Below are 11,938 nucleotides of genomic sequence, written 5' to 3'. Positions count from 1 at the left end.
CTGTCCTCTGGTTGGTCCACTAAGAGGCAAAAAAGTTGGTTATCTACCCTATCCACGTCTTTTGACACCAACCCCGATTGGTGCCAGAACACAATAATCAGATGATTTCTGATGAGTGGTATTTGGCAACAATTAGGGAGGAAGAACTCCTTTTAAGAGGAAAATACCTCTGCTTACACTTGTTTTTTGTCGTGTTGTTTTTTTGTTTGTTTTTTAATTTCCCAGATGGCCTTATATTTTCGTCTATGCGATAAGTTTGTGTCGACATGTTATGCTGGTGCTTTCTGGTGCCTGCAGTTTCAGGGGGAGTGATCCCTCTTTCTGTGTTATTCAACATCCCCACACCTCCTGGCTCACTGACGTCACAAACTCTGGGTTAAAGGGGCCTGCAGCAGAGACAGGAACCCCGGAAAAATACTTGGTCGTCCCAACATGGCTAACCTACAGTTCTCTCTGAGAAAGAAGTGAAAGCGGATTTTTTTGTAAAAACGGTTTTTTACAATGTAACTAAACCAGTAGTGATGAAAAGGAAGACGTGCCCTTCTGCTTATGAAGTTATCACAGGACAGAACAAACAGGGTGTTAAATATGCAGCCTTTTAGTATAAATTAATGGTGCCCCCCGAAATAAATACACAAATAAATAAATAAATAAATTGGTGAATTTCAACAAAATGGTTTTTTTAAACAAAAAATGAGCATGATGTTTTTAAAATGGTTATATGCTAGATGTACTTTAATTAGTCCAGTAAATTAACAACACATTAATAAGTTATCTGAAGGAATTAAGTCCTGCTACCAGTGATATTCGAAAGCTTTATTAGTTTATTATTATTTTTATTACTCTTGTTGTGTCGTGTTAATATTGTCTTTTCAACTCTTGTGTGTGTGTGTGTGGGTGGGTGGTGGTGGGTAGATTATCACAATTATCTCAATTTAATAATTTAATCCCAACATTAAACTGTATATAATCCCCCCCCACACACACACACACACACACACACACATTTCAGCTCTGTGTGGGAGTCTTGACCGCTGTTTTTCCAGTCTCAACAGTGTCTCCTCTCCTTTCCCTGCTCTCACTAACACCTCCTCAGACACCGTGGCGCACTCAGAGACGGAAGAAGGGGAATAATAATAATTCCGGTGACACCAAATCATTATACTGTCGTCAGTGCAATAATTGCTTACAATTGAATTTTAGAAATAAAACAAGACAATTTTTCTCTCTTTTTTGGGGGCATTCACGTGGACTTGTTTTCATAACTCAACGGAGTTCATCTTTAAATTCGGCATATCTTACACACACAAACGATTATGCGTTCTAATATAATGTAAACTTTATTTGCTCTTTCACTCATGTATACCATGTTTCTGCATCACGATAAGCCACTGATGGCGGTAGTTAAACATATTAATCTGTCTGTAACAGACACCGAAACTTTCTTAAGATCATAACACACCTTAACTGTGTAAACCGTACTTATATATGAAGCATGTGTTTACCGATACTATGATTATTATTAATGACCAGATTCTTTTAACGGAGTTTGGTGGCAGCGTCTGCCGGGTACCGGAAGTGGCTCCGGCTAACTGTGAGCTAGCTTTACCCGGGATCCTTTGAATTTGCAAGCGTCAGTGTACGCAAAAGGGTTGGGCACGGAGTACAGTGAAAAGGAGGCATTTCGGAGTAGAAGTATGAGTGTTTTATATTTGTTTTATTTGATAAAGATTCAGGAAGTTTGAGGAAGTGCCTGGTTAAGATTTCCGTTAACACCCTAGCAGCGCTGCTAAGTTGAACTTTAACATCAGTGAGAAAACTTTTGCGACATTTGTGAGTACGTTGAGCCAGAAACATTTGTGTAGCACGTTATAAACTCTGTATAAACACTAAACTGTTGCTGTACGTATGGGGTTTAAATCTGCCATGTAACGGTCTGTTTAGTTTATTTTTTGTTCGATGTTTTTGGGGTTTTTTGCTGCATAGCTCAGAGCTCGGCTAAAGGCAAGCTAGCAAACAAACGCAGTCTAAAGAAAGCCCTTTACTGTCCCGTTTAAAGCGAAAACCGGCAAAGCTATCACTGACAACAACCTGACACATACTCCGCAAGGTGGTTAGCTTTCTAACGTCTCAAACAGCTGCTTTTGCACAGGTAGCTCCACGCCTACTTGTGGAAGGTTTAAATCACAGCTGGCATGGCTCTGATTGGGCATGTCAGCTGTGAATAAACAAATGCTGATAACAGTTTTAACACCTCTGTAAACATTTTAACCATTATTCCCTCGACGTTTAGCGATTTAAAATGTACTCTTCTTGTTTTTTGACAGCATGGAGTACAGCGGTCCATTGGGCCACTCTCTGTCACCAGAGTCCACGGTGACCTCCCTACTATCCAGTTCAGGTTACCTGAGGAGCAGCCTGCTGCCTCCTCAACACGACACCAGCTTCAGATACAAAGACAGAGTGGGTGGGATTACTTTCCACAGCAGGAATGGACAGAATGAAGAAATCTCCCTTTGTTATTTTATCTGTTTCTGGGTTCTGTTCTGGGTGTTATCAGGAGAGCTTCTCTCCTGACAAATGATGATGTTCTCTTTTTGATTGTGACAGAGTTTAAAATTGTTTCATTTTCCAGTAAAACATTGAGGAAAAACTGGTAAATTCAGAAAAAAATATGTGAATTTGTTTTAAAAGAAAAGAGTAAATTCATGTGAAGTTCATGAGGAAGTGTGTGAGAGGTGTATGAGAGATAACTCAAACATTTATGTGAGAGGGAAAACATTTTTAAAAAGTCTGAAATTTGTTGTTCTTTTCTTATCAAAAACTTTAGTGATGAGGATTTTAAAACAGGAAGCCTACACTACTGTCTGATTGCAGGAGTATGACTCGGCTTCGGCGGCTCTGGACGCTTACATCAAAGACTTTGAGAGGAGTCGTCAGAACCGCGACTCGTCGTTGACTGGAAAGCTGGTTCTGCCACAGAACCTACCCTCCACTCCGTGCAGGCACAGAGTGGGCACGCTCAGAAACAAAGATGGTAGGTCCTGCTGAGGGTCAGGTATCTTATAACGTTGATATATCTTGGTGCTTTTTATGTCTTCTGTGGTTTTATGTTATCTGAGTGATTCATCTACATTGCATTTTTCTCTTTTTGTTTCAGTTCTTAGGGAGCGTTTGACCGAGAGAGAGCTAGACTTCCTGAACCTCCCCGTGAGCCCCCTCCATCACCGCGTTAACTGGGACAGACACTCCATGACAACAGATGAACTGCTGTCCGTCCCTTTCGACGGCTCGATGCCCATCACCCACACCACCGCCTTCATCCAAGGTTTTTACACATTTCATACTCAACCTTTAAACTCTTAAACACGTGTTTGTACATTTTTTAGTTTTCTTTGATCTGTATGATGTCAGTAAGAGTAGGGATCTGTGATTTCGTAGAGTCCAAGACTGAAAATGTGGAGCTGGAAGTAAATGCATCCCTCACCATTTTTCTCAGTCTGAAGTTTTTAAATGTGACAATCAAGAATCTGCTCTTATACCAGTTCATTAAAAACATCTACAATGTAGTCTTCATTCATGTCATTAAATCCACCACTTTTACCTAAAAACATCCTGGCATCTGCCTTTAAACGCATAACTTCTGCAGCTCAGACTCTATAATCAACATTAAATAATCCATAGATGATTCAGTAATAACAGAAGTGATGACTTTTGCCTCACTCCTCTCCTCTGCTGGTCCAGACCTCCTGTCCTGGCCTGCAGCCTCCCAGACCTGCCCCTCATCTACCTGTAGACTCCTCCACCATCACTCTCTTCCACCGACGACGTCCAGGAGCTCCAGGTTTGAACTGCTTCCTTTCTCGTTCAGATCGACCAGGCATATTTCCTGGTCGATCTGAGTTACAGGTTATTACTTTCCCCTCCTCCCTAGGTGCAGAGACAGGCCGAGGGCCGCCACTTTTAAACCAGGTGCTCACATCAGCAGTTTTAAGGTGACCCTCACTGTCTTTTCTGGATTATTCTGAGACTGTAGCAGTGTCATAAACACAGTTGCTTCCCCTTTTCAGAGATCAGAGCAGGCCCCGGTATCCTCGTCGCTCCACCTCCCTCACTGGTTCACCAGTAACAAGGCTGACTTGGACTGTTCGGGAATCACCAGTGTGCCCGACCTGAAGTACCCAGCATGGCTCCAGGGGTGTGACCTCAGCGAGCCGCCTGCACAGTCAGATCTGTGGGACGACCACGGTAGCTTCCTCGACTACATATGCACAAACCTTCCAAGATGTCATAGTATTTCATCATCATTTAACAGATTGTGATTATTAATGTTAAAGATAAATCTATTAATAGGTTATTCTTTATTATTTTATATTAAGCAGCCCATCAGTGGGTAGAGTCATAAATATGAGCTTTTAAAACTGATCTAGTGAGGGGAAATGTTGAATTTGATATTGGACTGGGTGGGTGGAGTCTATCCCAGGGAAGTAATTTCACCATTAAACTATGACTATTTTCTGTTTATTTGAAAGGGTCATATTTGTTTTTTCCAGACGTTCTCCCACCTGGATCTCCCAGAACCAGAGCTCCATCCTGGGTAGCAGACCTGGAGAAAGATGAAGATCCTGACCAGACACCTGCAGAGGTAAGAGAAGCAGCTGCAGCGCAACTGTCAGTTGTATGGTCCTGCTGCTCTCGTTGTTCATGAAGACTGTAGAGCTTCTGTGGAACTGTGCTTTCCTCTGGACTCTTTGTGTGTTAAAGAACGCCTTATGATGTGGTCAAGTGCTCTAAATAAACCACATTCTGTCACATGTGTGTCCCAAAGGCAGAAAAAGAGCTTCATCGGTCAGTTGATGAAGTAATAGGTTTTCTCTGTGTGTGCTTAGGTTGGCAGCCAGCAGGCGCTCAGAGACCTGAGGCTTCAGTTTGCTGAACAGATTTCTTTGCTCACTACAGAGAGGAAGAGCTCAGACGTTGTGATGAACATGTACCAAGGTAAAAACACAAGTCTTTGAGTATGTAATGTTAAAAATTCGAGGTGTAAACAAAATAGGTCCGGAATTGTTCTCTGTAAATCACCACAAACATAACTTTCCGATCTCTATTCGTGTGACTTTCAGAAAATATAAATTAAAGTTAAAGTACAGTTAAAGGTTTACTGCTTTGACGCACAAAAGAGACCCAGTGACCATCACAGAGGCAAATCAGGGTTCCTGCAGGTCATTAAAAAGTTTAAAATCATGTAAAGCAAAGAGTTAAAATGACTGGGCTTCTTTGCTTGGGCTGATGGATAGATGGACTAATAACAGACAATACTCAGCTCTGAAAAACAAACTAATCCTAGAGTCGACGAAAAAAATACATTACATTGGATTATTGCACTGTTGAATATTGTTTAGTCATTCTTTACTCATTGATTGCATATCACGGAAGGCCATAATCACAATGACATCACTAACTGGGTTTGGATTCTGTATTCTGAAGGTGTTATTGCTTCAGATGCCAACATATTGTCTTTAGAGCCTGAAGTCACCACATTTCAGATATCAGTGTATGAGTGCATCACACACACTGACGGAGATGGCTGCTAATTAGTGCCAAGTAACACCCAAATTCAATTCTTCACTCACCTTCACTAGACCCCAGTGTTCTTAGACAATCTGTTCATACAATTAACTGCACAGCAGCCATATTAGATGCTCCAAAAGGCTCCAGCAGCACAAACAGGGTTCAGATGTTCAGGTCAGAGAACTGTTGGGGACTGACTCAATTCTGGAACTTGGGACTAAACAGAGATCTAAAACTAGCAGCTGTACAGAACGTGGTCAAGAGGTACAAGAGAAGATCCTCTTGAACATGAGACTGGCCAAATTCAATTCATATAGTCTTATTTTCTTATTTTTCCCCTTTCAACCACACCTCCTATGACAACCTTTCACTCTTTTAAACTTTTCTCTTTTTTGTTGTTGTTTTTGTTCTTTGCTAAACTTGTTTCTGATGTGTGTTCCCACCTGTCAGACAACAGGATCGAGTCTCTGATCCAGAAGGCGGACCAGGTGTTAAACTCTCTATCTCGGAGTTCTGGACAAGCAGAGAGTCCTGCAGATCCAGGTAAAACCGGGATTCATTCAAAGGAGCAGGAAGTCTTTTACACTGAATAACACTTATACCAAAGTTTTTGTTGTTGTTGTTTTTTAAAGCACAGCTGTGTCTGGTTCTCATTGTGACTGTTTAAGCAGACTTTAACTTATTACCAACAAGCTGGAAATGAAGCAGGTATCCGATCAGTTCTTTGTTTCTGTTGTTGTCAGTGAGTCCTGTGAAAACTGAGGAGCTGCTGCACCATTCTCCCTCACACTGTCCTCTGTGAGTAAGACTCATTTACACTTCTGGTGTGTTATGATCTGCTGCAACTCCACGCAGACTCATATATGTGGTGGCATTTTAACCCTGCAGATACTCAGCAACAGGAGGCTGCACAGAGGAGCTGACTGACAGGGGAGCAGAGGTAGGTTTACTGTCATGTTCTACAATGTCAGCTAATTGTGTGATTTTCATTTATTCTCGTCTCCTGAGTGATGCCCAGATGTGAAACACATTAACCTTTCAGGTCAGTGGACAAGGCCTCCTACTGCAGTGAGCCTGTTTGACTCACTACAGTAGTTTTTCTTTGTATTCACATTAGACTGGTTGAATTTAAAGGCTTTTTAGGCAATATTAGTTTTTTCTTTTTAAACACAATAATTTACCTATTAAATATACGTTTAGCACTGGGGGTCTTATAAAGTAAATTCTGAATTTCTGTTTTGGATGGGTTGTAAATATTTTTCGTCACATAACTATGAGAACTTATTCATATTCCATCATTGGCACAATTTGTGTCTCTAAATATGTGATTTTTTTCTACCAAATGAAACTGTAATATTTCAAAAGTTGTGGCCCTTCTCATGTAAAAAGTAGTTGTGTTGATTGCTTCGGTTTTATTGTAATAACTTGAGCTAACTTGTGTAATTTTGTAATAAACAAGTATCACATAATCTGTATACAGTATTAGCTTGTGCTCATTGTGTCCCACTGTTATTCAGTTGATTCGCTGGTGTGATCATACATGTGTTGCAGAATGTTTGTGATAGCCTATTGGGTTTTTACAAACCAGATCAGCCCAGTTGTCAGGTTTTTTTTTTCCTAAGGCTGAACAAATGAGTGCTAGTCAACTCAGTTGAAGGCCTTCTCTACATCTACTGGCAAAACAGTTGTTTCTGAAGCTAGTGTTGTTTGTAATATCCCCCTTTTGTTTGTGCTCTCCCAGGATTTGAGTCATGAAAACAGCATCTGGAAGCAGCCTGGTCCGGTGGAGGCTCTGAAACAGATGCTGTTCAGACTGCAGGCTGTGGAGGCGGAGCTTCAGCGACAACAGCAGCCACCAGCAGCTCTGACTCTCTCAGAGTGGCTGCTGACATCAGCAACACAGGTACAAGGAGCCAGGCTGGCTTGATACAGATCTTTAGAAAAAGTGGATAATAAAATGCTAATCTGTGTCTGAGTTTAACGTTTAAGGAAACAAGATTTAAATTATTAAGAGTCTGTTTGTGTTGCAGTGGTCTGTTGGTAACGCAGAGCTGCAGGAGCTGCAAGAGCTTCAGAGTTTTCCTGGTAGACCATCACTAGAGAGGTAACTGACTCCGATCAAGTTATTTATCCCTTTAGAAAGAATGTGGAGACTGGACTGATAACCTGTGCTTACAGTTTAAAGACAACTGCATCAAAGACACCACTTTTGCTTCAGGCAAAAATTAAAAGCATTATTTTACTCAAAACGTCACTAGAAACTATGTCAAGAAATCAAATGCCATCCTGTCTTGTAAGGCAAAGGGGGGTCCACACAGGAAACAACTAGCAATGATGTGGCAGCCAGCAACTAGAAACTCAGTGACATTTAGTAACTCATAGTGAGTATGGGCCGAATAACCACTGGTGATGCAAAGCAATACTACTACTACTGATGATGATGATGATGATGATGATGATGATGATAATAATAATAAATTAAAATGTATTTTTGAAAACTCCAAGATAAGTCCTTTTGTTCTACTTTCAGATTTTAGATAAAAGACAGTCAGCTTCTGGGTGTGAATCCTGCGTTTTTCCGATGGCCAGCAGGGGGCAACATCTATGGCTGTTGAAACAAGTCAGAGTCTGTAGAAGTCTATGAGAAAGTGACCCAACATCTTACTTGACCTGTTACCTTAAGCTGGGCAAACACTGTGGGATTTTGCGTTATTCAGCTCCTGCTCAAACTGCACGACTGACTCGCAGGGGTTAGAAGTTCGTAGGTCACGTTGCAGGGTCTCTATGCTCTATGCTCTGATGCGACCTGAGTGCTTACACTGTGCGTCCATAATATGAAGGTTATAACAGAAAATCTGTCGCTCACTCTCCCTCTCTGTCTTTCACTCACACAGACACGCACACCACCACCGTCAACTTTGCTAAATTGCTAATGAAAAACATTGATAAGGCAGCTGGGATTGATCAGCAATGTCCATCCAATTATTTTCACGGTTGTTGTGGTCGTGATAATTTTGTGAGGCCACATCGAAAAGGCTCGGATGAGCTTTCCAAAGTTCTACAAGTTGTGCCTCCATCGCTTGTGTCCAGATCACACGCTGCACTGCTGTGCTACTCCGTCTTTTCACTTTCATTTCTGTGTTTGTGCGTGCGCAGTGTGAGAGGCTGCGGTGACACCCTCACGACGGCCGACAGGATTTCAAACAGGTTTGATTTTCTTACGACCAAGCGATTGATTATTTGGGAGCTGGTCGTGAGGTGTTAATCGCTTCTGTTACCCCACGTATACTACGCGATGCACGACACACGATGAAGGCGAAACTCGGGCCGATCCCCAAAACGGTTGCACGACTGAAAAATCGGCTCAAAATGAGCCAAAAATCGCACCGTGTCTGCCCAGCATTAGTAAACACTTTCACGATGAGTTTATGGTCTCTGTTGCTAGTTTAAAGTCTTACTGAGTCAAATGTGATTATTAGGGCTGTGTGATATGACCAAAATCTCATATCCCGATATAAGACATCTATCATTCCGATAACGATATAAATCACAAAAATGTAACATTTTCTGTAAATTCTGTGAATCTCGGGCAGCTCGACTTGCATGAAGTGTTTTCAGCTGGGCGTCATGTACCTGGAGTTATGACTTTTAGCCGATGCATGAATTTATACATTTTTAGACATAAGTTGTAACGGCCGCGTTTTCTTTGTGAGTATTTATTACACGGCGTGCTGCGGGGAAAAGCCTGTTCTAACGTTTGAGTCTAAGGTTTATTTTTTAGCACCTGGCGGCTCTTTTTTGCTTCTCATCCGTAAACACTCCATACTCTTTCACGGGATTTAGTTTATTTTGAAAAGTCTCAACAGGATCTTGAGCTTTATTGTGGAAAGGTTAATATGCAAAACAAACAAGCGGATGGCGGAGCCACGCCATTGTTTTACCGTCGTGGTTGCTAACGACAACGTGTAAAAACAGTCGCTTGTCCGTCCGTAGTGTGGTTATATTAAATATAAGGGAAAGAGAGAACTTTAACAAATTAATATAACCACTACAATGACCATCAAAACGATGAAAAAATATTGCCGTAAACATTATATTTTTCCGCAATATGAAACGATAGACGTTTTTATATCGTCACCCGATATATATCGTTATATCGAACAGCCCTAGTGATTATTACATTTGAAGTAAAAGAAGGATCATAAAACAGGATGTAAGTTAGTGACTGACAAGTCATCCGGTGTCCTTCAGAGCCCTCAGTTCTCATGTTGGCATTCAGAAAGCTGAGGTGGTGGTGGCTCACAGTCCCGAGAAACAGAGTCCTCATCCATGGAGAACACACCTGCACTTTCATTCCCATAGGGTCTCCTCTTCCTCATCCTCACCCTCTTCTTCTAAGCCCAATAGTTCAAAAACAAGATTTCAAAAACTTGGGTGACATTAAACGCATCTTCATCCACCACCACAGTATGTACATCAGTTTGACTCCAGTTTAGGGTGAGTAAAGCATGCATGTTTTTCCTCCTCAGAGCTCTGCATCATCTGAACCGCCTGAAGATGCTGGTGGAAGAACCCAGACAGAAACACAGAGCGACAGAGGAAGAGAAGGACGACGACGAGGGGCGCTACTCGTCCTCATCTGTCGACAGACTGGTCTGTTCTCAGCAGGAACCCTCCAGAAACTGAACATTCAAAGGAAGCTCGCTGTGCCAAAAGCCTCAATAGTATCTGCACTGTGTTTGTGTATTTTTTTTATAAGAAAGTGCAATTTTTTAAACACTAATACAACTCAGTTTAAACTATACCCTAAACCTTTAGAGTCAGGAAGTTTCCTGGACTGTTCTCTTTCTCAGACTCTGAGGAAGAGTCAGAACACAGCGATAATTTAAAAGAAGAGAAGAAAACGTGAAGGACAGACTCCGAGACGAGAAAAACATGCCACATCTTTTATATTTTGAATGTGTCTCAGGGGTTTGTGAATGCAACAGTATGGATGGATGGGCTTGATGCTTGTTGGTGCACAGACCGTTTTGTATTGATGGGTTTCATTCTGTTTGTAGACAGACTGTTGGTGCCATAAAGATTTACACACACTCATTCCTGTTGAAAATGAAGAGGTTACCGGGCAGTGTTCAGCCAGAGGGAAGAAAGATCATCAGTGCTGTTGTCAGTGATAGCTTTTCAGTTCCTTGCAGGTAAAACTACAATAAATTGCTTTTGCTGTAGAAAAGATGTACACGTGGAAGCACAACGTGTACTACTGTGACAATCCAGTCCGATTTTCTGAAGACTCAAGACTCGTGGATTGAAAATTGAAGTATTGAGCCATGGGTTGGGGGGACCAGGGTGTTCAGATGTCTATCTTTATCTGGGACTGCACAGCATTTTTTATCAGGGAACGTTAAAAGTCACCAAAATTAACAACCTTTGCTGATTTTGTCGAATATCATAGAAACTAACAAAAAAAGAAGCAGAAAGATTTGAAGAAATGTTTTTTGTCTCTTTTGCTTGAGTTGTTGTTTTTTTGTTGGGTTTTTTTTGCAGAGGGAGGAAAAAGTTTGTGACACGGTAAATGTGTGTCGTAACTGAATAAAAATTACAATTGTCAGATATGGCTTTTTTTTTTTTAAAAAGGATGCCAATTTGTAGCTCCACCCAAATGGAAACCCAAAAACTGTTAGCAGACAGAAGAAGAGCTGGGAAAAAAGCATAAATGAAGACTGTCACATGAGACCATGAGACTTACTCTCTCTATATATATATACATGCTAAATGATACTCTGATAACATTCAATTGATTGTATTTGTAAGTCAGATAAAGACCATTTCACTCAGAGTTGTTCTTCATACATCTTCAGGTTCAGGTTACCATAAGTAGATTTGTTCTGCAGCTGTGAGTCATCCGTCCTCACATGCACACTCAATACAGCCATAACAGACAAAAAATGTACATAATACAAAAAAAAAAAAAAAAAAGATCAGCACATTTGAATCTGACAGTAAAACTAGGGGACGATCATTTAGAAAATTATCATTTTTCAACTAAAGGATGAAACCATCAGGAAAGACGCAAAGGTCAGAGCAGGAGTAATGCAATTTTCCCATGGACTAACAATCAGACTTTATTTATTGATCAGAGGAGTTGCCCCCTGCTAGGTCATTAGAAAGAATGCAGGTTCATAGTACTGCATCAGTTTCACTTTTCAAACATCAAAGACATGAAACCAGATGGTGTTTCCTCCATCCTCAGGATGACAGGACTCATACTGGCACAGAGGAACTTTAACCCTCTGATGCAGGAAGTATTTTTATTCACCTCGGGGTGAAGAAGACACTTGATGTTAAATGTTTAATGTGTGCTTCTAGC

The 11,938-nt window shown here is 41.1% G+C and overlaps 1 protein-coding gene across 1 annotated transcript; it reads left to right on the top strand.

Annotated features, from left to right (window-relative positions):
* The first annotated feature begins 1,956 nt into the window (after positions 1–1,956).
* lg7h18orf54 (linkage group 7 C18orf54 homolog) lies at positions 1,957–11,033 on the top strand. The gene is made up of 15 exons (XM_085357929.1): positions 1,957–2,110; positions 2,328–2,463; positions 2,878–3,037; positions 3,161–3,328; positions 3,745–3,844; positions 3,935–3,995; positions 4,071–4,248; positions 4,554–4,645; positions 4,890–4,998; positions 6,022–6,114; positions 6,315–6,369; positions 6,460–6,511; positions 7,313–7,474; positions 7,602–7,675; positions 10,101–11,033. The coding sequence occupies exons 2-15, from the start codon at positions 2,329–2,331 to the stop codon at positions 10,255–10,257; spliced, it is 1,596 nt and encodes a 531-aa protein (XP_085214055.1). The 5' UTR covers positions 1,957–2,110; position 2,328; the 3' UTR covers positions 10,258–11,033.
* The last annotated feature ends 905 nt before the right edge of the window (positions 11,034–11,938 follow it).

This window comes from Diplotaxodon limnothrissa, linkage group LG7, assembly GCF_057381915.1.
Source record: "Diplotaxodon limnothrissa isolate DT_005_m linkage group LG7, D_limnothrissa_male_GT1.1, whole genome shotgun sequence".
In the NCBI taxonomy this organism is placed as follows: domain Eukaryota; kingdom Metazoa; phylum Chordata; class Actinopteri; order Cichliformes; family Cichlidae; genus Diplotaxodon; species Diplotaxodon limnothrissa.
This window is presented reverse-complemented; position numbering and strand designations above follow the sequence as displayed.

Coding starts and splice junctions, on each gene's coding strand:
- lg7h18orf54 (XM_085357929.1), top strand. CDS start 2,329: ATGGAGTACAGCGGTCCATTGGGCCACTCTCTGTCACCAGAGTCCACG. Junction 4,999..6,021: donor TGTGATGAACATGTACCAAG/GTAAAAACACAA, acceptor CCCACCTGTCAG/ACAACAGGATCGAGTCTCTG. Junction 6,512..7,312: donor TGACTGACAGGGGAGCAGAG/GTAGGTTTACTG, acceptor GTGCTCTCCCAG/GATTTGAGTCATGAAAACAG.